Source organism: Aspergillus costaricaensis, assembly GCF_003184835.1.
Source record: "Aspergillus costaricaensis CBS 115574 unplaced genomic scaffold BO79scaffold_10, whole genome shotgun sequence".
Lineage (NCBI taxonomy): Eukaryota > Fungi > Ascomycota > Eurotiomycetes > Eurotiales > Aspergillaceae > Aspergillus > Aspergillus costaricensis.
In genome coordinates this window covers 27,895-55,861 of record NW_020291810.1, presented here as the reverse complement: position 1 = coordinate 55,861, position 27,967 = coordinate 27,895, and the positions used below count along the sequence as shown (strand labels likewise).

General features: G+C 32.8%; 6 protein-coding genes across 6 annotated transcripts; 1 reads left to right on the top strand and 5 right to left on the bottom strand.

Moving 5' to 3' along the window:
• Positions 1–18: 18 nt before the first annotated feature.
• On the bottom strand, positions 19–1,530 carry BO79DRAFT_143469 (MFS general substrate transporter; the record flags this gene model as incomplete). Its single annotated transcript, XM_025678322.1, has 2 exons — positions 19–1,367; positions 1,422–1,530. 2 exons carry the CDS (start codon positions 1,528–1,530, stop codon positions 19–21), a joined length of 1,458 nt encoding a protein of 485 aa, XP_025541259.1.
• A 385-nt stretch (positions 1,531–1,915) lies between these two features.
• BO79DRAFT_236640 (2-isopropylmalate synthase) lies at positions 1,916–4,337 on the top strand (the record flags this gene model as incomplete). Its single annotated transcript, XM_025684604.1, has 4 exons — positions 1,916–2,052; positions 2,432–2,570; positions 2,619–4,145; positions 4,196–4,337. The coding sequence occupies 4 exons, from the start codon at positions 1,916–1,918 to the stop codon at positions 4,253–4,255; spliced, it is 1,863 nt and encodes a 620-aa protein (XP_025541258.1). The 3' UTR covers positions 4,256–4,337.
• Positions 4,338–11,776: 7,439 nt separating this feature from the next.
• Positions 11,777–11,950, bottom strand: BO79DRAFT_143417 (uncharacterized protein; the record flags this gene model as incomplete). Its single annotated transcript, XM_025678317.1, has 1 exon — positions 11,777–11,950. A coding segment is annotated over one exon (174 nt), but the record flags the coding sequence as incomplete, so codon positions are not given.
• A 10,140-nt stretch (positions 11,951–22,090) lies between these two features.
• Positions 22,091–22,441, bottom strand: BO79DRAFT_253205 (uncharacterized protein; the record flags this gene model as incomplete). The annotated part of the gene is made up of 1 exon (XM_025685979.1): positions 22,091–22,441. The coding sequence occupies one exon, from the start codon at positions 22,439–22,441 to the stop codon at positions 22,091–22,093; it is 351 nt and encodes a 116-aa protein (XP_025541256.1).
• A 24-nt stretch (positions 22,442–22,465) lies between these two features.
• BO79DRAFT_253204 (uncharacterized protein) lies at positions 22,466–22,675 on the bottom strand (the record flags this gene model as incomplete). The annotated part of the gene is made up of 2 exons (XM_025685978.1): positions 22,466–22,535; positions 22,590–22,675. The coding sequence occupies 2 exons, from the start codon at positions 22,673–22,675 to the stop codon at positions 22,466–22,468; spliced, it is 156 nt and encodes a 51-aa protein (XP_025541255.1).
• A 2,362-nt stretch (positions 22,676–25,037) lies between these two features.
• On the bottom strand, positions 25,038–25,757 carry BO79DRAFT_226781 (uncharacterized protein; the record flags this gene model as incomplete). Its single annotated transcript, XM_025683824.1, has 2 exons — positions 25,038–25,298; positions 25,476–25,757. 2 exons carry the CDS (start codon positions 25,755–25,757, stop codon positions 25,038–25,040), a joined length of 543 nt encoding a protein of 180 aa, XP_025541254.1.
• Positions 25,758–27,967: the final 2,210 nt, after the last annotated feature.

The following is a 27,967-nucleotide window of genomic DNA, read 5'->3' as shown; positions in this document are numbered from 1 at the left end:
GCCATGCTACCCACCGGCTCACCGACTCAACATCTTCTCCATCTCATTCCTCCAGGAACCACCATACCTCCATTGTATCACTAGGCCAGCAGTCGCACAAATCTGCGCTGCAACACATATTGTGAAAGCCACTCCGCATCCGACACCATTCACCATGGGTATGACAAAACTCGAGCCCCCAGCAGCCAGGCAACAACGTGCCATATTCAAACTTGCGCTTGCAGCAGCACTACTATCATAGAATACATCCACTAGATAGGTTGTCACTATCGATTGGTTGGATACAGCTGTCCATCCAGTTATAAACGATGAGATAATGGGAATGGAGATGTGGACATGGGACGAATATTGAACAGTCCAGCCGAATAGCATGACTGAGAGACATTGTAGACCAGCAAAGATAGGAACCAGACGAAGACGGGCTCGTTCAAGTGGAAAAACCTTCTCTTCTCCTGAGGGTGTTGTTTCTGCGAGATGTCGTTCTTTGATACGGCGATAATCCTTGTCGAGGATCCTACCTGTGATGAGGGTTCCAATCATAGATCCTGCACCATTGGCGATGAAGGTTAATCCGGATTGAATTTCTGTCAAACCATAATGTTCCTTGAAGAGGGTTGCCATAGCCGTGATCGTCATTTGCCAGACGGCGAAGTATACAGCAAAGAAAAGTACCAGCGGAGCTGCTTGTTTGCTGATCAAGATGCGGATGGGTCCTAGAAGGTCAGTTCGTTTCTTGGGGGCCAGCTGGTTATATGCTGCAGTTTCGCTCCAATTTGTTTTGGTGAAGCGCTGGTAGAGTGTAAGGGGATAACTTCCGATCCTTGACGAGGGAAGCTGAGCACCATTTCCCACAATAGACCTCAACGTCTCAGGAAGAAAGAGAGCGATCATGGTAAGCAATACTCCGCTGTAAACAGAGAGAAACCAGAATATAGTTCTCCATCCAAGCGACCCTGCAAGTGCCCCCCCTATAACAGGCCCAATGGCAATGGAAATTAACATCATTCCTTGAAAGAATCCCATGAACCCCCCACGATCTTCTCGGGTAGTAAAGTCCCCAATCACGCCTGATCCAATAGCAACCGTACTAGCAGATCCAGTACTTTGCAAGCATCGGAAAACGACAAGCATGGCATAGTTCCTGGTCTCTGCGAGGCCGATACATGCACAGACTGCTACGAAGAGGGTACCGATGTATGCTGTTCGGCGACCTTTAACGTCTGAAATCGGTCCCCAGAGACTAGGCGCTATGCCTTGGAAGATAAGATAGGCGGTAATCGAAAGGTTGACGAGCTCAACAGAGACATTCAAACCCTGGGCAATGGAGGGCACCGCAGGGAAATAAATATTTGATGCCAGCGTTGAGACTGATTTTATTAGAGGTGTCTGCAGTATTGTCATATACATGGATAGTGACTTACATGTAGCAGCGGTGGACACAAGTGCGGCTAACAAACGCTTCTGGGATCTATCAAAGATGGTATGCGGGGGCGCAGGCCTCTCAGAACTCACTGCATCAGCAGTCGACATATCGCTGTGGTTGGCTGACATGGTGTGTGGATAATGTTAGTCCCTATCACCTTACAAAGGAACCCCATGCCTTTATCACACAGGAGAATCGTGCACCCCCTTCAATCGTATCCTCGTTGACTCGGAGTTGCCGACTCAGCTGAGATTGTTGATAGACATGGTATTTCCAAAATAGGTTAGGATATGTATATATGGTGACACGACAGGAATTATTTGTCGTTCAGATATTTCAATTTGGATGAAAGGTAACCAATTACTGCAAATATGGAGCTTTGCCACCGGCTTGCACGGCAATTCTCATCACAAACCGGGATTTGAACCTGAATCGAGTTACCATCCTAGGATATTTTTGCTTTTGTTGTCGGATCTGGGCAAGATAAGCGACATGATCTCGAGCGTGATAATGCACGAGGTCTTCACGGGTGACCAAAGTATGTTACACAGCATGAAGGATCTATCTGACCACCACCTGTTGTCGGAATGGGTAAAGTTGTCGTTCATTGGAAGGGAGAGCTATGGACGGTTTAATGTATTATGCTACAGCAGTACAGCACCGTGGCGTTCCCTGTTTATGATTCACTGAATCGTACCTTCTTAGGTTCATGTGAACCAACCGGAGAATGCTCATAGTCATACTGACGGGTTTCTTGGCCATGCTTCATATATAAATAACATGATTCGTGCCACCATTACCTTTCCGCCCTCCAACAACCCAGCCTACTTGTTTCTTCATATGAAAGGCGAGTGGCTATTCATCCCGACACCTTGTCCAGCAGACAAATAGTGCTATTTGCTCTACACACGCGATATTCAACCCTACCGAAGAGGACAACATGTATATCTAGTCCAAGTTCTCCCCCTACTGCAGAGCCTACTAGCTAATACAGATTGTAATTCCCAGGCTACCTACACCGTCGGACAAATATTATGCTTCTCCTCAGCCGTATGTATACAATAGGAACTGGCCTACTCAGACTTTGACTCAAGCTCCCCGATGGCTTTCAACCGACCTCAGAGATGGCAACCAGGCATTAGTCCAGGTAACCTACTCCACATATACTGCTATCTCAATCTGCTAACTAAAAAAGCCAATGAATGGTGATGACAAACTACGCTATTTCCAAACCCTAGTCAAGCTGGGATATAAAGAGATCGAGGTCTCTTATCCCTCTGCCTCACAAACCGAGTTCGATTTCACCCGACACCTCATAAGTACCCCTGGTACTGTGCCTGATGACACGTGGATCCAAGTCATGGCGCCTTGTCGCGAGGAACTTATACAAAGGACGATTGAGGCTGTTCGGGGTGCAAGGAAAGTCATTTTGCACATCCACCTCTCTACGTCTGATCTTTTCCGCGAAGTCGTCTTCAAAATGACAAAGGGGGACATAATAGACCTCGCTGTTCGGTGTGTAATGAAGATTCGTGAACTCACGAAAGAGTCCTCGGATGCTGAGATGCACAAAACTGAATGGACGATTGAGTTTACACTGGAGAACTTTCAAGATACATCCGTGGAATACGCAATTGAAATTTGCGAAGCTGTGAAATTAGCCTGGGGACCCACAACTGAGAACAAAATCATCTTCAATCTTCCATCGACTGTCGAAGCAACAATGCCAAACGTGTTCGCCGACCAGATCGAGCTCTTCTGCCGCGGTATCTCCGAGCGAGAAAAGGTCTGCGTATCAGTTCATCCCCACAATGACCGAGGATGCGGCGTGGCAGCAGCCGAGATGGCTCAGTTGGCTGGTGCAGACCGAGTTGAAGGATGTCTATTCGGGAATGGCGAACGCACTGGAAATGTCGATCTCGTCACGTTGGCTCTCAATTTATATACTCACGGTGTTTCACCCAGAGTTAACCTGAGCAATTTGAACGAGGTTGTCGCTATGGTGGAGGAGTGCACAAAGATCGCCGTCCATCCTAGAGCACCCTATGCAGGGAAATATGTATTTTGCACATTTACCGGTACACACCAGGATGCCATACGAAAGGGATATAACAAACTCAAAGAAAGTGAGAGACTTGGAGCTACACGGGCGTCCAAGTGGAAAATGCCATATCTCCCCATGGATCCAGTTGATCTGGGCAGGCAACACGAAGCTATTGTGAGGGTGAACTCTCAAAGTGGCAAAGGCGGCGTTGCCTGGCTTCTCAAAGAGAGTCTTGATATTGATATGCCGCGAGATTTGGAAATTGAATTTACGCAGGTCGTGAAAGCACATGCGAATCTCAGTGGCTTTGAGGTTACCCGGGAGACTATATGTCGCTTGTTCCGGAAACACTATATGCATGTTGAATCTGAACGATTCCGGCTGCTGAATTGCAGAGCCAATCAGGCCACAGGAAATCGGGATGCTACATACATCCAACTTAAAATTTCAGTACAGGGCTCAGACCATGAACTTGAAGCAACTGGAGGTGAACTATTGCCTACCATACTTGATGCCTTTAGGTCAGTCGGTTACGACTACGAGGTACTGGACAACCAACTGCAATATATAGCCAGCCAGGATACGATGACGTCTTTTATCAGACTGAGTACAGCTGGAAACATCGCTTCATGGGGCGTGGGCATGCATAAGAACACAGATTGGGCTGTCTCACAAGCAGTAAGTTAAGCAGATGTGGGGGACTGACCACCACGTTAACAGATCTATAGATATTGGTGGCAGGCCAAAAGATAATAGCAAGCCAACTCAACGATAATTTGTCCAACTAGACGCTGTCTGTGATGCGTGTTATGGCGACCAAGAGGGGCACCAGTCTGCGGTTGAGCAACTAAACTGGTGATGCACTTGAGCGTATTTACTCTGTTTATGCTCTTGTCTAGTTAAGCAATCGAGTACCGCTGAGGATAGTATTGTGTCAGTCGGTAGTGGAATATATATTGATGTATTGACTACTACTAACCAATGGATTCTGACGAGGAGACACAGAAAGGTAGTATATTAGGTTACTTGTCCAGTTCATAGTCTCATAGCCTTCAGTTCCCCTAGCACGCGAGCAAGGAAGACAGTGCCTCACTTCGCCGCTCCAGATAGAACCCGTATGAATCAAGAGCTCTGGTCTATGCAGAGGTTACCTCCACCCTGTTTATAGTAGGATCAGTAGATAATATCACTTTGTTACTAGCTTTGGTTCAGCCGGCATTTAGGCTACCGCGACGTATAGAGACTACGTTATCCTGCGCCTGCATTTCGAGGCGGAAACAGAATTAAATCCCATCCCCAATCACAACATCCTTGATATTATGACCGCGCTAGTACAGCCCGTGAATAAGATGCCATGGTTGGTTCATGCAATATTTTCCCCAGGCAAACGAAGGTTGTACGTGTGGTGATCATGCTGTATATACTAATGGCTATAGTAGAGTTTTTATCGCAACCCGGGGCTTAAATGGTACAATTGACTGAAGTGAGGGTCGCGAGGACCATACCAGTTTTAGTACTGATCGAATGCTGGACAGTATAGAAGCTGGGGAGTAACGAAAAGTTGGACAACTGCAGTAAAGCTCCAGCAATGAATTATGAGAGGCACTACTGCCACACCACCTGACTCCCTTCATGCCACAACCTGCCACCTACCTTAGCAGGTAGAGTACAGTCCCCATAAGATAAATCATGATTTCTAAAGAGGGTACAAGGCAACCCCGCTTAACTTTAGTCTGTATTATCCCTGGGGTATTTATTTCTAATCAGATATTATTTCTATAAATAGATTAGTACAGTTCTGCTAGTTTTAATATATAGGCCTGAACAGTGCACCATACCTTTTAATATTAATTAATTAATAATCTAGTAGTATTGTCTCTAAAAATTATATTTTATTTTTTATTAAAGTTTAAGGTTGGTTTGTATGGAGATAACTTTCTATATAAAAATATAATTCTAGATAATATTATATTATAAAAGAATTTTTATTTTATTTCTTAATTTCCTACATGCCTGTAGAATTCTGTATCAGAAAATTTATAATTAATTTATATTATATTCATTATCTGGGTCTGCTGAAGACAGTCTAAGAAATAAATTATTATTAGAAACTGTTATAATATAATAATATTAAGGTTATCAAAACTGTTAAGATGTGGTGAGATCCATTAATTATTAAGAATTAGATAAAAATATTATAGACAAATAAAATAAACTAGAATAAAGAAATTATATTATTAAGATTTATTACTACTATTATAATTAGCCCCCCTTTATATAGCCAATTAATAAATAAAGTTCTTAAATTAGGTTAAATCTCAGGCCGCGTGGATATATATTAAAGAATTCCCAGTAAATAATACTTTGTAATTTTATTAATATATCTAATTAATATAGATAATTAACTAATTAATATTTATTTAAATAAGCCTGATTAGTAATATCAAAGTTCTATTAATAATAATATATTATTTATACTGCCGAACACCGAGTTTTGTCTAATATAAAGATTACTAAAAATATTCCAGTAGTAAAAAGTGGCTGTTATAAGATATGGCTGATTAGATAAGAACTAACTTAAACTTTATAAACTAATACTATAGTAAGATAGCCTGGCTACTTCTGGCTGTCTACTTAAATATTCTAGTATATAAATATAAAAACTATATAAAACTGGTCTTTATAAAGAATACTGATTTATATCCAGTATTTTATCTTGATTAATAACTTGAATTCAAAATCAAATAAGAATCTCTGGGATTCTAGGTTATTATATATACAAATTATTATCTTTCTAATCAGCAGCAGATATGGTAAGAGACTAAAGTTTAAATAAATAATTAAGAAATAAATAATATTAAAATATTAAATAAATCTTATAATTTATATTAATCTGGCTCAGCTAATAAAAGTATTTTTTACTTTATTATCTTATCCTGCTTGCTCGCATGTTTCTAGTTATTTATAATCTTAATTTAATTATTTTAATTAATTTTTTCTTTATTATATAAGCCTTAGTTCCTTCTTACAGAAGTATATATATGCTTTTAATAAAGAGAATATATAATAAAAATATTATTTTAATTTAATTTACAGAAAAGCCTAAATAAGTTGTTCAGATTTTATATTATTAATCTTAGTAATTAATATAGCCATAGCTTTTATAAGCTAAGATTATCTAAAGTCTAGACTCTGGATTCTGATCTAATAATTAAGATCTTATTATAAATAACTAAATAAAGATTTTTTTAATTATTTATTTTTAGAGGTGTAACTGCTACTATTTAAAAGTAGTATATATACTCCGGAGTACTCTATAATAATTAATTTTTTAAAGGCTTACTGGATATTAGTACTATACTATAATAGAATTTTTTCTTGAGTAATATGTGACAGGTATTTAAATATTAAGATTTTTATTTTAATTACTTAGTTATATAATACTAAGTATACTATTTTAGACTGATTTTAAATATACTAGCCCTTGTCCTTCTAGCTATGTGCTGTATCTTAAAAAAAATAACTATACAGTACACTGATTCTTGTGGGACTAAGAATAATAATAAAATTATTATCTTATATATTATAAAGTACTGATAAAATTATTATAATATTAATAATCTGATAGTCAGACTTAAACTTTTATAACTTGGAATTTGTAATTATACTAATAATAGACATAAAAAAAAATATAAATTTTGGTCTACAAGTCTCAGTGCTCTTAATATATTTCAGATATAGAGATAATTATTATTATTCTTAATATACTATAAATAGTATCCAGTAGGAACTACACTAGTTATTTAAACTTATAGTTCAGACTATACTGCATTTTCCAATATTATTAATATTACTGTTTCTAATTATTATTTTTATTATTCAGAGGCGGTGGGTATTTACAGAGTATAATATTTATTTTTATAAGTATGCTTATTACTTTCACCATTACTGTAGTAGTCTTTTAGTATAAATTAAGTATATTATTAATAATTACTGAGTAGTTTTATAATGTTAGGCAAGTACTAGAAGAACCAGAATCACTTTAGAAGCTAGAGATAAATATAATATTATATTACTTATTCTAGTCTTAGGCTTGCTTCTAGTAGCTGAGATTATAAGATTATCCTATTTTTACTCTAAGTATTTTATATAAAAAGAAATAATTAATATCTTATTTACTATAAGCCATACAAGCTACTCAGTATATAAAAAAAAGAGAAAGAAAGTAAGAAAGTAAGATATTATATGAAATTAAAGACAGAGAGACTAGTCTCTTGCTTCAGGCATGGCCTAGTTTATAATATTATTAATTATAACAACCGGGCAAAACTGGAGTTCTTATTGATTTTATAAGTAGCAGACCAGCAACCATTTCATGAGATAATATTCCCAAATTAGAATATATCTAGTTATATAGATGCAAGGGTTTTGAATATAAATTTTCTTCTTTGTCCCTCAAACACTCAATTTTATAGGCAGGTGCCAATTTGGGATTGAGACATTGTTGTGTTGTAAATACTGACACATTTGCCGGTATCTTACTTCTTTGAGAGAATCTTGGCTGCCAGCATTATAGCCTCCCTCGCCGGGGTATTGAGACAGCTCTATAGCCTGTCAAAGTTAGAAAACTGAGACGCAAACATAGCTACCTATAGACTATGTATGTTTACATTGATTTGCCTCGTAGCTGGCCAGTGTGATACTCAAAAAGATATTTTATATTCTGCCTATTATATCCCTTCTAGTTTATCTAGATTAATAAATGTCAATATCTAAGCCGCTTAATCTAGCCTTTATCTTAATAATTTTTACTATGTTTTAATAATCAAACTATATTAGATAATTATAGTATTCTTATTTAAAAATATATAAATATTTGAATTGCTTGGGGGTCCACCAGTAGATCCTGAAGATATTATACTGATACATGAGTTTGGATCTTTACTTAAAGACCATTTTCTACTTATTTTATTATAAAATACTTAAATATCTATAGTGGTGTCGATATCGGCAGTAGTCTTTGCTGAAATATTAAAAATTATAGTGATCTATATTAGACATACTTCAGGAAATCTATAGCAGAATATTAAAGTCTTTGGAATATCTAAAATTGAAAAGAACAGAAGCTCTGGACTAGTTTAATAAATAAGCTCTGGTGTATTAAATCTAGAGATATACAGAAATAGATATTATACTAATCCTCTAGTAAAGTCAGTCGCGTGTAACTCTGTATATAAAATAAGCTAATTTCAAGATCTTATTATTATATCTCTCAGTAAAAGCTGGAAATATATTTACTGAGTATACTTAGAAGCTATACTACTATATAATATAGTCTCAGGTAATATGAGATAATTATTAAATACTTCTTATTTTTATTTTAAATTAGTCTTTTAGTAGTTTATTTAAGAAATATATACTTTTATAAATCCTTAATTAACTGGCTTTATATATTATTTGTTAATCTATTTTTAACCAGCTTTAGATATATGTATTTTAAGATAAAGTAATTCTCCGTAAAATATATTATTACTATTGTAGTAACCGTAGGAAATACTCTAGTAGTCTTTATATAGAATATCTCAGAAAATCTCTACAGTTATTTAATTAAAATAGTTATTATCTTTTAAGCTGCCTACACCAACCTGTGCAATATTCTGTTAATTATTATTAAAAAAAAGAAAATTTACAACTCTTAAATTGATATTAATAGATGGATTCTTTATAATAATAATAATAAAGAAATCATTACTGTTTTCTACGGTACTAGCAGTAATATAAATCTATAACTTAATATTAACTATATTCTTACCCCTTTCAATACTCTATTTTAATGTAACGGTTGTGAAGTATATAATAAATATTATATTAGATAAATCTTTATTTAGGACTAAGTTGAGTTATTTATTTAATAGTAGATTAGCTAGTATCTGGATTATATACTGACTATAACAGGTCATAAATATATTTTAATAATTTCTTTTAATTAAGTATATAATACTTACTAACTTTATAATAATCTTAAAATATTCCTGGTAATACTTATTATTATCCAGCTGTTTGTAATATATAATAATATCTGCTTATATATCTTCAGCGAACCGCGTAGTAGTAATCAGGTCTTTATATTATATATAAATAATATCTTTCAAGCCTCAAGCCTAGATATAATACAGTATTTCTAAATTATTTATATTAATAATAGTATCTCCAACTTGCCCCCAGCAGAGTAGAAATATGCCTATAATAATATAGAGTACTAGAGTATTGATTTTTATAGCACCCAGAATATATTTATCTGCACTGGGGATAAAATATAGTATTATAAAATTCAGAATAGACAGAGTGTGAATAATATATATATAAGTTATTTTAGGATAACAAGCGGAGTATGTATATAATAATTAGTTAATTTAATTTCTCTAACTATACTAGAAAAGATGAATATCCTGGAAAAAGAATATATATATATATATTTAAAGTATACTTTTTCAGTAAATCAAGAGATTTAATAAGTTTTTTTTATAAATAAATATAGTTAGCCTTACTATAATTCATGAGATTATCTTTATCTTTTAATTATAATTATATGTCTAATATAAATAACAAATATCTTTAAATATTTTATTTTTTTAAACTTATTATAGACTATATCACCTGATAGACTTCTTATAATTATAACCCAGATTCTTATTAATAACATTAAGAAGACCCTATATTTAAATTTTTAAACTTAGTTTTATGAAGATATACCAATGGCGGAGGGTTAATAAACTGATTATAATTATATATAGTATAAGATAAGACTGTTTAATAACCAATCCTGTTCAAATGTTAAGGCCTGTCTTTTATTATATATAAAGAATTTGTCGCCGGCACATTAGATTATATAAATGCTAAGATTATAAAAGTGGTCACACTTCCATATCAGTACTGGATGGGTTGCTTCTGGTTATAATACATTTTCTATTATAAGGGTTGTTTGTGTTATTGTAATGCAGATTCTGTAGATAAGGTGTAGGGCTCTATTCTTAAATAAAAGGTATTTTATATTAATTTTATTTTATCACACTAACTACATCTATTTCAGGAATATATCTTTACTTTATGAGTCCTGAATATAAAGAATCTTCAGTAGAAATTTATGTAGGATACCTAGACTCTTCTGTGTCTTCTTCTTATAAATATTTCTATTATATTAAGAAAAGTAGATAGCTATAATTGCCTTGACAAAGTCCCTTTAGATTTCCTGTTATCTGTTCTTTGCAGAAATTTGTTTCTTCTATTAAAAAGTTGTGTTTTGCAGTTTCCCGTACTGATTATTTTGTAATCCTTATTATACCTGCTCTTTCCGGCTGCTTGGACTGTCTGCTTCTGAGAGCAGAAATCATGTGGTAAGCAAGAGGTGAGTCTGTTAACTGGAAAATCAGTGTCTTATAGTAAGTGTTATGGCCTGATCTGCTGGGTCCCTTAAGACTATGTAATCATAATATTTTGTTTTTTATGAAATAGTCACCTCTAATCTTCCCAAAGTCTCTTTTTTCTACAAGAGAGAGCCAGCTTTGGATCATCATATCTACTTTAAACATGAGTGAAAGCTTAGAGTTCCTGGAAAACCTTTTCTTCCTCCTTCTGCGTACCCTATCAAGACATCCCATTCGTTTAGAAATTTTGCCAGACACAGTTTTTAAACACCCCCATGAATACTCGAGGGCCTTCTTCGTCGAAAAGTGGTAAGGTGCGCAAGATGTTTGCCTAGACAATAATGCATTATTTCAAAGTCTGCACCTGAAGGCTTGATAAAATCAAACAGAAAGAATGTAAATCTGACCCACACCCTCACCTCATCACCTAGGGGCTCTAGTATTGTATCTCTTAGCCATAAATATGAGTCCTGTTACTGCAGAAAAGCATGTAACTGTTTTAAATATGAGCCCTAGTCTAATCTAATCTGTGATATAGTTTAGTATTCTGCTATTTATTCCTTGCCAGGACCATCCCACAACATATTATACTACTAAGCTAATAAACCTGTCATTCAACAGTCCTATATCAGGTTGAGGGGTGTTATAAAGCTATATATATTGTTTAAATACTGCTGTTACCATGATCGGGCCCGTGGACCAGAAAACCTACAGATACAGGAAAAATATTTTTTATAATATAAGCCTGCTACTCTACTACTTAGTTTTATGAAGAGCTTATTCCAGGAATAGAGATTAAAATCTAGCCATAAAGAAATAGTTACTGAGATTAAATATACCTGTTGTTAAAGAGAAGATAGCTTAAAATCAGAGTCTCTGGAGATATTAAATATACTTAGCTAACTTAGGGCTTATGTCCAGGTCAGAATAAATATTACTCTTAGAGTAAATAATAAGCAGTCTTATAATATCAGCACGCTGAATATTATAAGGGTATCTTTTATATATTAATAGTATCCAAGTATAATCTGCTTTGATAAGCTTAAGGACATTATTATTTATCTATAACTTAACTATATAATTAGAGAACTTTAATATAGCTTTCTATGATTTACAAGACGCGGTGATAATAGTAGAATAGTTATTAATATTAGTTATTTTCTATAGTTAATAGACAATATTTGGTATCACTGGATCAAGAAGTGGATGAGTGTTATAGACATCTTTAAATATATCAGACAAATATATATCTGTTATTTATATAAACTCTGTCAAATATCCGGTGAGAGTAAAGTTATCAGTATAAATAAATTAAAAAATAATAAAGATAATAATAGAGAAAATCACTGTAATATCAAGCTATCTTATTTTTCTAAAGAATACTTCTATGATGCTCCTTTTTGTAAAATCTTATATTCTAATTATAGTCTGCCTTTGAATGAAGAATAAATATAGAAAGCAAAGATTATACTATATTAGAATAGCAGAAAGATATTATTTATTCAGATTACTCCAATATTAGTCCATGTTTAATGTATATGACTAGCCAGGAAATCAGAATCAAAGAAAGGTCTGAGTTATATGAGTACTAGTTAATATTTATATTAATCATGGCCTGTTTCCATCGGGTGGGTTTATTAAGAGATTGAAAACTATACCAGTAAGTAGCTTTCGTACTAAGGATCGCCCAGGATTATAATAGCTCATAAATATTAAAAAATATATTTATCTGAGACAAGCAGTAGACATCTTATTCTTCTCTATTTTATTTATCTCCGGCTAGGTATTAGGGTCATCAGAGTTATCATACTTAATAATTAGTATTGATTTGATCCCCCAAAATCTCTCAGACAATTTATCTTGCTTATCCAAGACCATTACTTATCAGAGTAACTAGGATTTGTCCCTATCATTAACAGGAAGGGACTGGGCAGACTAAATCAGAATATTTATAGATACTTAAATATTAGATAACAAAACAGATTTCTTGTCTATATACTTTGACTATTTATAAATTACTTAAAATTACTGATAATTCTTCTGTGAGTACTTATTACTATGTAATATTAATTTTTAAGATATTATTACCAAGGCACACCTTCTTTATTGATACTAAATAATAAGATTTTTATTTTCTTATACTATAATCCTGCTAGTCTGACTTATCTGTAGTCCTATGGCATGGTATATTTATAGACTCTCGAGTATCCAGGTTCATGTTAAGTACAAGTAAAACATTTTATTCCTGTAAATGTATTATTTTAAGAAAGATATCAAGCTTATCCTGCCCACGAGCCCCTGCAGAGCGGACATGGCTTTATAAAGTATACTGAGGTTGCTGATCAAATAATAGGTAGCTGTATATCTGCAGTAGTAAGAAGAACAGTCTCTATTACAGGGTAGTAGAATATAATAAAGCAACCTGCTATATTCTATTTACTGAATATAAGGTCTATTAATCATCCAGCTGCGTCTGTAACTCTGACTACTGTTGTGATTTATTTGAGCCAGATCAGAATCTTTGCTAATTTGGAGAGACAAACATATTATTTATGTGTGAAATCTCCTACTATGTTCCACTTTACTTACTGGCCCCGCATTTTGTCTGCGCCTTCTGAGAATATGCGTTAGCTAATAACCAGTGATCAACTAAACCGTAGTAATTGAATACAAACTCCTGAACTTGAAGAATGTGTTGCTTGGCCACTAAACCTAGACAAAGACAAGGGATGGTTGCCCTTCAACTTAAGGATGTAGCTTCATGATGTATAAGCCGTCGTCGTAGGCACTCCACATGATCGTTATATCTCGTTACCTTGATTGGCATCCGGTCAAATCCCCTGATATACGGGTTGGGTTAGGCTTATATTGAGGACTTCGACACGGCCTTGCCCCTTTTGTTGCTGTAGAAAATACTGACTGGAGCTTTAGATGAATGTTTTTCGGTACTCTCAGTGTTATGGATGAACCATGCGATAACCTTTGAAGGCAATTAATTCGTTACTTTATTTAAACTCCTCTGATAAAGAGAAGAGGAGGCTAAACATGCAAGATGGATGATTTATCCTCTAGATCTCCAGATCGTAGCAGCTTATGAAGTTATAAAACTGTACTGTAACCATGCCACAGGTAGCTACTCTACCAAGAGCTCAATATCTGGGGTTGGAACAGACAGTCATATTTAATGAAATAGTTAAAGCCGTGACGGGCGATAGCATCGCTAATGCTGTATAGAAGAATATTATTGAATATGTAGCTGAAATTGTGCCTAATAATGGCTATGTTTGTCTAGTAAGTGCCCGCTCTAATGGGATCTATTTTAAAGAATGGGGTGGTCTTTGAATTTTGGTTTAAATATAGATTACTGGACTGAGGTTTTATGATCTTACTATGATCATGGTCAGTGAAACATCTTATGTTTGATAAAAGTTTATACTGCATTTTATATTCTACTAATGCGTGACGATATGATCATACCTATTAAATAATTTATTGCTGAGACTTTAATCCTCCGGTGAAAATATATGTTCATGGGTGAATCCTGTCTACTGTGCCGTAGTTCTTGTTATGATGGAACCTCGGAGGAACTTAAAAGTGTCTAGTCAGATAGAGCCGTCCCTTCTTACAAGGCGGGGAGTGTTGGTCTATTTAATGGAGTATTGATTCCAGTGCTATATTTATATTCTTGGACTGAGGTTTGATGTTCGGGCTAATAGCTAGTCCTGTCTATACAGCCACTGCAGGAGTCTCCGGGTATGTGGAAAACACTGCACTTCTGAAATGAACACCTGCAATATACCCTCCTGTCTATTATGATTAGGGATAATCATGGTATTAGCAATAATCCCAACCATGCTGAATCTATAAGACTATAATTTTTTAAAAATATAAAATAAAACCAGGTCTCTATATAATGAATCAATTTTTTAATTTTATTTCGCTAGACAAAATTCAACAGAATGACAGATTAAAGAACTAGATATAGGAAATTTTGAATCAAAATCAATTTTTTATTAATAACTTTTCAAAATATAACAGAGATTTTGATTAATGATAATCGAAAAAATAGGTTAAATTAATAGATTGATTCTTGTGTAAAGCTTTTCTAATTGTTTTTTCACCGCAATTTATAACTTTTTTTCCCAAAGAAGATTGATTATAAGATATAAAATAAAAGAATATATTCAAGTAATACAACTGTGAGCTGATCATATATAATAAAGTAGTTAATGGCCAGGATATCATACACACTTTGTGACTTTGTCACTTACAGAGATGTTATAGAAAAAAATTATAACCAGTTTAATATACATTAAGAATTATAAATATATTTAAAAACTAAATTAATTATGTAACTACAATACAAGTCCATCTTTTCTTTTTTGTAAGTGGGGTCTAGGCCTGATCATGTGATGTATTCCTAAAATAGTTTGCGTGCCTGGTCAGATGAGAAATTAGCATGGGCCAGGTAAGCTGCGACGCTGCGTCCTGTCATTTTCCCGCGCCGGACAGGCAGGGTAGAGTCTAGAACTCTGTTTTATTGCCTATGACAGTGCATTCTTTGCCTGAGGTGATGGACGAGGCATACCTTCCGTATTGGGGCCAGTTACCCGTCGAGCAGTACTTGATCATGAGTGTTTTGCGCTACTATTGTTGTTTCCCCCCAGCCCGAGTCCTGTAACTGTGATTGTACTGAAGAAAACCGTGCGGTACGCCTGAATGCTAGCCTTCTTAAAGACTCGAAGAGCTCTATCCCGAGCTCTGGGATAACCCTCACCACGGTGGTTAGAGCCTGACCAGCTGACAGGGCGGTTATTAGGATATGTATAGTTTTAGGAGACAGACTACTATTATCCAATACCTTCTTAATCCCTGTCGGGATAGTATCCGCTGACTGGGTAGTAATGAGGATATTATAGATTACCATGATGATGCTCGTGATGGAAAAGCAAATCAATCTACTGAATCTACAGCTAGTATCCAGTTTATCCTGATTATTGAGCATGAGAGTTATACTTATAAGGGATAGCTGTTGGCTACGGGCAGGATCAGTGGCTCTGAGATATGTGGCCAACAGGAAGAGACGTGTCGCTAGAGGAAAGATGAAGAGATAGTCTTAGATTATATGATTATCATTATTTATATATCTTCCTGGACACGAGACCCTGAGATATTATAATATTATTTTAATTATCTAAGTAGTGAGTTATGATATATATTTTATTATTAAACTTATTTAGTAAGATGGATTATTTAGCAGAATTTCTAATAATTAATAATATTAAGGAGTTTTGTTAATCTGTTTACAGGATTCTCTGTATTATCTATATATATAATCTTTAATAAATCTTTTTTATAGTAATCTTAAATAAATAGTAAGTAATTATTAATTTATTAGTTATTTAAAATAAAGATTAGATTCTTTATAAATAATAATATATTGGCTGAATTAGTAAAGACTAGGATTATTTTTAGAATAATAAGATTAAGTATTTATATTAGTTTCTTAATCTAAAGGACTTTCTTAATAGTCTTATTAAATATAATATACTCTGCTAGAATTAATGAATTTATAATTATTATTTATTTCTTACTATTTCAGGATACTGGGGAGTCTGTATAAAAAATTATATAGAATTTTATAGATTTTTTATCTGTATAGTCCTGGAAAGTAATATTAATATAAATTTTAAATATTACTTTATAGTTAAGGGCGAGTATTAAATTAAAATAATTATTTATTAGATAATATAGGAGATTCTTTGCTGCTGTAATATTAAATAATAAAAATATATAACTTTAGTGCTGAAGACAGAAGATAATATATATTATATCTAATTATATTTATATACTTAGCTAATTTAATTAATTAAGTAATTATATATATTATTTAATATTTTTTTAATTAAAGCTTAGATTTTCTGAGCAGTAGTTCTAATAGTCTAGATTTATAGATATATACTAAAATAAAGATTTATTTATTTAGTAAGAAACTAGTAGATTCTTTATATATAAATACTAATTAAAAATTATTATTTTAGCTTTTTTATTTCTGGTTAATATATTATCTAGGAAGTATACTAGAGATTCCAGATACTTAATTTTAAAATACTGGAATATATTATTAATAATATTATTAATACCTGTAGTAGTCTGATCAGTAAGAATAAAATTATTAATATAAATAATAATAATTACAGATCCCTGGAAATAGATATATAAATTTTTTATAATTAATTTAAATCTTATTTTTTGGAGTTGTTAATTAAGTTTCTTATTTTAAAGATAATCTACTTATTATAAATTATATAAGACCTGTTATAAAAGACAGATATAATTAGAATCTTATTTAAAGTTTATAGACTGATATATATAGATTTTATAATTATTTATTATATTGTATAAGAAAATAGTTATAATATTAATTTATTTTTATACTAGTTTCTGGACAGCTATTATAGTTAATATTATTTTTACTAATATTTCAGAGATAACTAAAGTATATATAGTATTAAAGTCCTTTTCTGGTTTTTAGTAATTATTATATATAATTTATTATACTTTGAAGTATATAATATAGCTGTTAATATCTTTTTTTAAAATATAAATCTACTTACCTGGGAGTATATAAATATTTTAATAATTTATTAAAAAAGAAATTATCTAATAAATTTTTATATTTAATAAGCTTTTAACTTTTATAGTCATAGCTTTATACTATAAATCTATATAAGATAACTTTATTGCTGCTTTATAAGATAATAGAATTATAATATTAATAACTTATAATTCTGACTTTATTATTAAATATATCTGATTATTTTTATATTATTTTAGTAGGATTTCTTTTATTATTTATAATAATATATATTATTATATTTCCTGGAATTTAATAGATTCTAGTTCTTGAGCTGCTGTAGAGAATACAGGAATTTAGCTTTAAATCTTTATATTTTTTAATAAAGTTATTTAGAGTGTTAGGGTTTACAGAGAGTTAGATATTATAAATTATTATTTAAAATATTCTAGGCCTTTGCTTGAAGGAATAATAATATTTTTATTAAATAAATAATTCTATTTTTCTTATTTTTGTAGGAATTCAGATATTAAGTATAGAAGTTAGTTAAATCTTAGCAGCACTAGTTAGAAATAAAGATCTTATTTATATAAAGCCTATAATCTTAGAAACTAATAGAATTAAGTAGATATTTTAGCTGGTTTTAATAACTTATCTAGAAATATAATTATTATAGATTTAAAATAATTAATATTTATTAGTTCAGGTCCATCTATATTTATTAGATTATTTAATATATTTAATAAAGATATACGGGCCTCTGATTCCTACTGTTTAATTAATAAATATATTAAAATTATTAGTAATTATTTAATCTGTTCTATGTATTCCTGTATTATTAAAAATTAGTTTTTTTTATATAATTAAATTTAAAATATTCAAGATACAGCTGGTATCCTTAGTATAAAAAATAATATTTAAATATAATTTTATATTAATAATTCTTAATCTATAAATATAGTTAGAATAGATATCAAAGCTTGTAAGAGTAGATTAAAAACTAGAAATAAAATAGATACTACTTATTACTGCTTTAAAAATATAAATAAGTAATAAAAGTAAATCTTATTTTCTATAAATTAATTAAATTATAAAGTATTTCCCGGAAGAATAGCCTGATTTAACTTATCTTTATTATCTTTATAAGTCTTTAATTTAATGAACTTAATATCTCAGGATTAATAGATTTAATTATTTTTAGAAATCTAGACTTTAAAGATATAGCTATAATTATTTTTATATTTAATTAAGTAATTAATATTAGCATGTTTTATTATTTTTATTAATTATATATAATTAGCTTATAATATATAAATATAGGCTCAGCATCCATAGACTTATAGATAATTAAAAGCTAGTTTAAGGTTTAGAATATTATAATATTTCTATTATTTCTAGACTGGAGATTTCCTGTTAAAATTATTAATATAGAAAAGTTAGTTAATAATTATATTTATAGTCTTTACTATAAAGAACTAAAGTTTCTGTGGTAAGTCTGTATTAATAATTATAGTATAAATAGTTTAATTAATATATTCTCTGTAATACTCAGATGGATCATTAATTTTTAATATATAAAATAAAATTATTATTATTTTAATATTTTTAGTTTCTGCTTATTTTTTGAAGCCTTGGAATTTACTATTATTATTAATTTTCTAATTTTATATATTATATCTAGTTATATTCTTATATTTCTTATTAAAGTTAATAAGGTTCTGGATTATATTAGACTTTATTTAAAAAAAATAAACTTCAGATTATTAGATTACAAGATTAATTATAATAAGTATATAAAGATATCTGCTGTAGTTTGTTAGTTTAATAATTTATAAATCTGTAATTTATAAGTTTATCAGATTAATTAAAATAATAATTAAAGTATAAAAGACTAGATATTTAGACTTAATATAAAAATATATATTATAATTAAAATTTAAAATACTTTCTGTCTGAATCTTTTCATAAACTGTAATTATTACTTTTAGTCTAAAAGTTTCTATATATTTTAGTTATTTATATAGTAAGTATAGATCTAGCTTAATTATTATAATTTAAATATTTATATTTTTAAAAATCTTGATAAAGGGAATATTGTATTTTATATTAAAATAAGTAATAATCTTATATATTCTGATCTTCTGGATTATCTAGTCTAAGTATAACTAGTATTTATATATTTTCTTAATCTAGCCTTAGCTTAGGATGCCAAACTATATATTTAAATTATAATATATTTAATTTCTAATTATTATAAATTAACTATGTCCAGTATTAAGCTTAATTAATATTATTCTAACTTCTGTAGTTTAATTCTGTCTAGTATAAGAGATTTTATATTTATATAATTTCTTATTAAAATAAAAATCCTGATAATTAATAAATTATATAAGATCTGGAATAATATACTGATTAATTCTAGTATTTTATAATTATTCAGATTTCATGGTTAATTTAGATATATTTATTACTATACCAGAGAATTAGAATATATTATTATAATAGATAGTAATATTAGATTATACTAGGAATTCTAGACGGGCTGGTTGGGTATTTATTTTAATTATTAAAAGATTTAGAGATATTATTATTTAGATCTAGTTTATTTATTAACTATATTAATAAATAAAGATTTTTAATTATAGATACCATTTCTTCCATCATTTGGCTGGAACTAGGTATATATATATAAAAATATTATATAAATATTATATATAGTAAGAGTAGAGTTTTTTTATATATATAAATTAAAATATAAGCTATTATTTAATCTATTTATTCTTATTTATATTTATGGGTAGCTAGTATTTGTAATCTTTAAAAATATTTATTAATTTATTATTTTAATTTCTATTATTTGCTTTGTGGTTCTTTTATTAGATTATATTTAATAAATTTATTATTATATTTATAAATACTTTATTTATCTCAATTATTATTTTGGCTTTTTCTGAGATCTTAATATATAATTCATAGAATTAACTGTCAGTAAATTTATTATTATTAAAATTATTAAGTTATTTCTTAATTATATCACACCATCCCGGTAAGTCTGACTGTATATTAATAAGTAAAATAATTATAATAAAATAAACTAGATAATTATATACTAGTTATTAAGCAAGATTAAAGATTTCTCTGAAGCTATTAATATATTATAAGACTATTAAATATTAGTTTTAATATATTTTATAAAGCTTGGATATAATAATCTTATATTTATTAAATTTTTTATTTAATATAATTTTTTTAATCTTATTAAATGTCTCGTCAGTGTAGTAATTCTTAGTATTTTTATCTTATAATTTTATAAATATTTCTTATAAAATTTGGCCAGTTAACCAGAAGGAGATAAAAATATTTTAATCTTTTTATAATTAATAATTAGCACTGGTTACAGCTAGTTAAGAAATTATAATATTAATTATTAGTATACAGTAGAGAACTCAAAGTTTATTATATATTTTAAATTATTATATTTCAAAGTCTTCTTTTCCAGTCAGTTAATCTTTAAGATCTAGTAGAATACTCAGTAGTTTATTATCTAGAATTCTTTTATTCTAATTTATTTAATTATTAGCTGCTGGTGGTTGTGCTGGATTTACTAGATTTATTAATAATAATTATTATTTTCTAATTAATATTATTATAGATTTGTCTGTATAATCTGATTAAAATAATATTTATTTCGGGTGTAGAATCATCATGTTGTTATAATTTATTTTTGAATATATTTTAGTACTGGGTAATTATCTTAATTAATAAATATTAGTTTAGATACAGTTATTTTTGATGAAAATTAATAAAAATTGATGATTTTTAATATATCTGGTTGTCTTTTGAGCTTACCAGATTTATAATCTATTAGCTACAGGCAGGATCAGTGGTTCTGAGATATATGGCTAATAGGAAGAGACGTGTCGCCAGAGGAGAGATGAAGAGGTGGCCTTGGGTCATGTGACCACCATTATTCACAATAGTCTCTCTACTAATCCAGCAAAGAACATGCTAAAGGCTACTAACCAACAGGCTCAGTTGCGTGTATCCACGGTGTATGTTGTAATACAGGCATATAGATCCCTGCAATCGCAAGAGTTATAATACTCTGGTAATTGATCTTTTGAATACCCACGGCCACAAATCCTGAGATGATCTTACTTCATAGCCAGCTAGTCCCGACGAGTGAGGAGAGTAAGCTGTCATGGACAGAATTCCTAGAGATATAAATGAGGGATATTATTGATGGCCAGACCACAGCAAGTCTATAGTAGAGGCTTGTACTAAGCCCTGAGGTGATGATTACTGCCGTTTATTAGTATATCTTTTATAACATACGTATCAGAACAAGTGGCTGCCAGGTTGGACTATACCACTCCCAGAGAATGAGTGTGATAATTGATAATCTGCTGATAACAATGGTTGTGATTATATAGGAGGACTGCCATGGGTATCAAGAGCCACCCCAGGAGAGGCCTATCAGAAAGAGTGTCAGGCCAGACACGAATAGGAGGGTTCTGAAATAGTTAAATAGATGAATTTAGGCCTATTTTTGCTGGCTGCCATGCTTCTCCCGGAAGGTGGGTGGCCAGTAGAATAAAGTGAAGTACAGTAATATAACGGCATTAATGGTAATCAGGATGTAAAACACTCCCCGCCAGCCTGCAGAGGTGGTGTGGAGTACTCTCGCCGATGGCAGGCGCAAAGGCACCGCCCGGCGTCGTGAAGATGTACATGAGGCTGTTGGCTGCAAAGTGGTATTTCATCAGCACAAGCTCTGCTACCACATAGAAATAAGATACCTGGGTCGATGCAGCCAGTCCGATCAATGTCATGCCTCTGATGAAGGCGTTGACGCTGTCCGCTCTTGCGCATATGATACTCCCAACGGTTCCAAGGACACCACCGCTGATGAAGATGTATTGTCTCTTAAAAATATATGTGGTGCGGCTGATCAGGGTAAGGCCAACCGTCATTGTCAGTGTGTAGGTCAGCGACACCTAGGAGATGTCGGCGCTAGGGCCAATGTTCTGGTTGATGATGGCCAGGAGCGGAGCCGGCAAGGCAAAGCTGGTGATTGCAGTAAGCAAGTCCAGTCCGATCGCTGTCATCGAGCCAAGGAACAAGCTGGAGCAGAAGTAGCGAGGTGGAAGGCCATTTTCGGCCTTAATGTCGTGAATTGCGCCAGGAGTCTCATGTTTCTCGGCCATCCTGGCCAGATCTTCCAAAGAAGAGATTCAGCTGCCGCAAGCTTCGAACAGTCCCTACCGTTTTAATACAGGGGCACTGAGGAAGAAGCGGAATTCAATCTCCCCTCTAGATTCCGCCGTATTTGATCAAGCTGTGGCTCAACTGCCAGAGGCCCTCTTCATTCTACCTGGGGATAACATGGGGGAGGAGGGAGTCTCAAATATTCTCACTGTCTCAGAAATCTCTCATTCAATGCTCTGGACTCATTCCTGTCCATCCTGGTGTTCGTATTTGCCCCTTATACTCTCATCATCACACAAGTTGATCCTGTCAATTTTATTCGGGGTCTCCAATGCTTCTAATATAGATCAAACTCTTATCATGTTCTCAGAAAACCCCTGATTCAATGCCTTGCGCTCATCCTTGCACTCAGCCCTGTCTACTCCTAAGGTTTATATTAGCCCTGTTGTTTCTCCACCTGTCAAAATAATACCTGATTCTTATATACACCCAACGATGCCTCTTCATAAGGACAAATATGCCATATAACCCTGTGACATATGTGACAGTATGTATTGTCCTTGTCACTCTTGCCTATATTTATGTCGGACTGTCACTCTTTTCGCGGATTTACTATCAGGGTTGTATATTTTGGGATGATATTATCACCAGCGCTGCCAATCGGTGCTGGGGCACCGATTAGCTAGTGGCACTACTGCACATTTTCATCTGTCTGTTGCTGTACTTCATCAAACTTTCAATTATCTACACTCCCCTCCGCATTGCGAACACCAAAGTGTACCGGTATATCCTATACACACTGTTTATAACCAGGGGTTTTATCACCACCGTCTTATACTCTTGATGCTCTTCTTCTGCATTTCTCTACACTAATCTTGGAGCCACCTGATTGGCAGTGACGTCAACAGGTCTAGCAAGAAGATCACCAGCTTGATGAAGACAGGTAAATGTTGCCTGACTACTGGTGCCGACTTTTCTCAAGGAAAGGCTTTTATAAACTCCATTAATAATACTAATAATAATTATAGAATATCTTTTATAGACTATTTATTTATATTACTTAATAATGAGGTACAGTGTTTGCTTTTACATTATACATAGAGGTCATTGGTGGCAGATATGCAGGAAAAATCAATAACATGGCATTTCACTGATATAAAGCCCTGATCTTTAATAGGATCTAGCCTATTCTATTCAACATTTTGACCATAAATCGCCTAAGCAAAAGCTGAGTGAATGACTCTAAAATAAATGAGTTTAAAGGAGAAATAATAGCAAATAGCAAGTAACAAACTGGAGCTATAATTTCCCTAGATAAGGCTCTCGTTGGTTTAGCCATGGATTAGCTGGTGGAGACCAGAAGTCAGTCAGAGATATACTCTGTAAACCTCTAAACCCCCGTGTCAGAGACTCGCTGTATAGCCTGATACTATGGATGTATATCATATGATACTGAAACCAAGCTCCAGGTATATGTAATTTATTATGTCTAACACATCAGAGGCGCGGCCGCAAATGGAAAGCCTCTCGGGATGAGAAGCTTTATTCATGAGTCCCTCGTATAGTAAAGCTTCCTGTAGGCAGATGTGATTCTGGAACTTAGATCACCGGTTGGCAAGACAAACAAAGTGGTGAGGGGTAGGAGGTGTGCATTATATTCAGAGCATCTACTGCTGACTGTGGGGTCCCTATTAACAGCAGTAGAAGTACAGTAATTCAAATATCTCTTCATTCTTATAATATCCCTAGATTCTATATTACTTACCGCGGAGGCGGAAACGGGTGGCAATATAAATAGTTTAATCACTGAGATAGTTAGATATTTGTAGATAACATTACAGTGCTTAGCTATTTCAATAGTATTATCAAGATTATCTACTAATTATACAAGAAATAGAGCCTTCATTATTATCTAGACATCTTTTGACTCTGAGCTATGGTAAGGGCTATACATAGCAGTGGATATACATATCAATGATAAAAGAAATGGGTAAATCTAACTATGCTTCTACATATAATAATTTTCCTGTTGTCTGGAATTGTCAGGCTTCAAATAATAGATTGGTTAGCCAAGCGCCTGTTGTAGGAGTTGCGAACTACTTTCATATTACAGTAAAGAACTGGGGGAAATATTATGCCCAAAATATCTAGGTCACCTTGACTACATAACGCATTCAGAATATTACTTGGCGAGGCAGTATCCTCTTAACCACTTTGACTAATGTTGCATCAAGCGCAAGTTCAGTTTGAAAAGATTTACGGTTGTCTTTTGGTCCATTCATGCAAGATCTAGGACGTCCATCAGAAAGAGTAAATTTATTACTAGAGCACTATGCGCATCAACACCAAGAATAAGTCAAATTAGGAAGCAAAATACAAGATTATAAGAACTAACATAGCCAACTCAGGAACTATCAATGCAAACCACCGCGGCGTCCAGCCCTCATTAAATGGTAAACGTTCCTCTTGGAAAACGGCTTTCGCGTACTTAACCAGCAACTGACGGAAGACACCTTCACCAAATACGCCCTGGAATAGAGCAGCTTCAGCACAGGCCACTATGTGAGCCCTATAACCAAAGTCTAGAATCTCATTTTTTACATTTTGCTCGATATACCGCTTCTTGCAAAATCTCCCAAGATGAGAGACAGTGAAGAAGTCTTACTATAGATACCCGAGAAAGCCTTCAACTAATCCAGGATGAGGATTGATACAGTCACCTAAGGCGCGATCTTCTCTAGAAAGAGACACGTCGTGTTCTATTGCATGAGGCCGACCAGTTTAATCCAGATTAAGGACAGGTATTCCGGAGTCGTCTACCTGTTCTAGGTTGCGAAGGCCACAATGCGAATGCTCATCGTGGACAGCATACGCAGAATTGACAAGGCCTAGCCTGATGTCGATGCCCACGCCAATATACTTGAGGGCGTCCTTCAGCTGATTAGCCGTAATATTACGGCCATCACAGGATATTATACCGTGGTTCGCAAGTGCGTTAAGCACAGGACACGGACTTCGCAAGTCACCAGCACCTGCAGGGTGGAATTCATGTTTCTTGGCTAGATGTGATGATAGTGCCATTAGATAACAATATTCACTATGAAAGGTCAGAGTAGTCAATAAGACAAAGACGCTAAGCTCTTAGTACTTCCTTACTTATCCGAGTTGTGATGTGGTCCACTCTTCACTTATAATGATTGGCGCCTATCTCGTGACATTTGAGATCTGGTCGGGGTGGCTGACGTATGACATGATTAACCTCCGGACTTTGAATTCAGATATAGTCTAGACTCACTATCCGCTGCATGGGTGGTAGTGAAAACATAGTTAGGTTCACTGATTAAATTAGTTTTGCATAACAAGGTTGGCCAAAATGATTTGACGATAATAATACGGAATATTTAACTTTCGGGTTTATCTGGGGTTCTTCTTCTTACATCATATAATACTCAATATTTCAGTGATTTAGGTTTTCAGCATATCACATATAGCTCCTGTATGTTAAAGTAAGACAAGGAGCAGTGACCCGGGGCAGTAAGATTATCAAATTATACTCAGGAGAGATGGTACATCATGGTCACAGAGGCTGGAGTTAGATGGGATAATACTCAGATACTGTTAAGGAAAATCCAGATATTGGTTATATTCTAGTAGGGAAATCTTTACAACAGGACAACAGTCAAATAATATTTAATAAGTTAAAAACTAGTATCAATTATTATTTAATAATGCTATATACATGGAATATAATAGTATAATTTTTATTTCTAATTAATCATTGTGAACAGTTATAAGTATTTAAAAATAATAATAATTATTTCTGAATTTAATTAATACACGTAATAAAAATTAAATCAGATTAATATAGATAAGATAAATTTAAATTAAATTAATATCTTTTATTAATATTAACTTTAACTAGATCTATTAAGTGTTACAAAAATAAATATTATAATAATAAGTATTCTGACAGACGGCAAGCGGGGTGCCAGAAACAGCTCCTATTGAACCACGGTACCACCCCCAGGGTCTCGCACGCGTCGAAACCAGGCAATCACTCAATGAAGCCGGCCTTGCAGGGACACCACTCCAGGTCGACGTCAACTACCCAGATGTCAGACGCCCAAAAAGCCCTATCTTCCCCGAAGAATATACCCTCGAAACCCGGACCGGCCTCATCCCAGAACAATCATTAGAACAGATCCGCTCCTGAGCCTCCGTCACCACCCGCACAGCTTGGAAGAGGCTAATGAGAAGAAGGCTGAGTTTATTATATTTACCATTAGCGACCCTGAGCATCCGTACAACAGGTCATGTTTATATCACTGGTATATCACTCTCATCACATCAACATTGCTCGTTTGTGTTCCCTTTGGATCATCTATTATCACTAATAATCTTGGTCTCATTAAGAATAAATACAATATCTTACTAGAAGTCACTATTCTTATTTACTATATCATAGTCTGCGGATTCACCATTAGCCCCTTACTATAGTCTCTCCTTTCTGAAATCATCAACTGATACCCCATGTATATTATCTCACTAGATCTCTATATTATCTTTAATATCCTCTACATACTTTCACTGAATATTAGCAGATTTCTTATCTACTGTTTCTATGTGGTGTCTTCTCCAGTTCAAGTCTTTTTTTTACTAGTAGAACTTCTACTGATATCTAGAGCATTAAAAAACAGGGAATAATTATTATATATTTTACAGCAGTCTCCTATTATAGTTCTATTATTAGTCTTATTATCTGTAGCTGGATCACCATCAGTTCTAACTATCTGGATCTCTTCTTCAAGAAAAATCTTGTATTCACCAATATAATCCTTATTCTTATAAATTCAATTCCTGAAACATATACTTCTATTATCCTTAAACACCGCCCTGCTAAACTCTGTAAGAAAAGCAGAAATCTAAATATCATAACTAAGCAGGGAAAGACTAAACTTATATTTATAGATATTATTTATATAAATTTTATCTATCTTATTATAATAATTATGACAGAGCATGTTCTCAATCTTATGTATAGATATATATATATAATTCTTATCTATATAATACTTTATATCTTTTTCTTCGCATACCCCGAGATCTACGGAGAATTATATAGATATAATAACAGCCAGATCAGTCTTATATTTCTTCTTATTTTTATTAGTATAATCTTCGCCCTACTTACAATCCCACTAATCAAAAACAGCTTTAAAAAAGTCTGCAGCATCCGCGATCCTATATCTAAAGACTATCTTATCAGCATCCTTCTCACTATCCTCTTTATT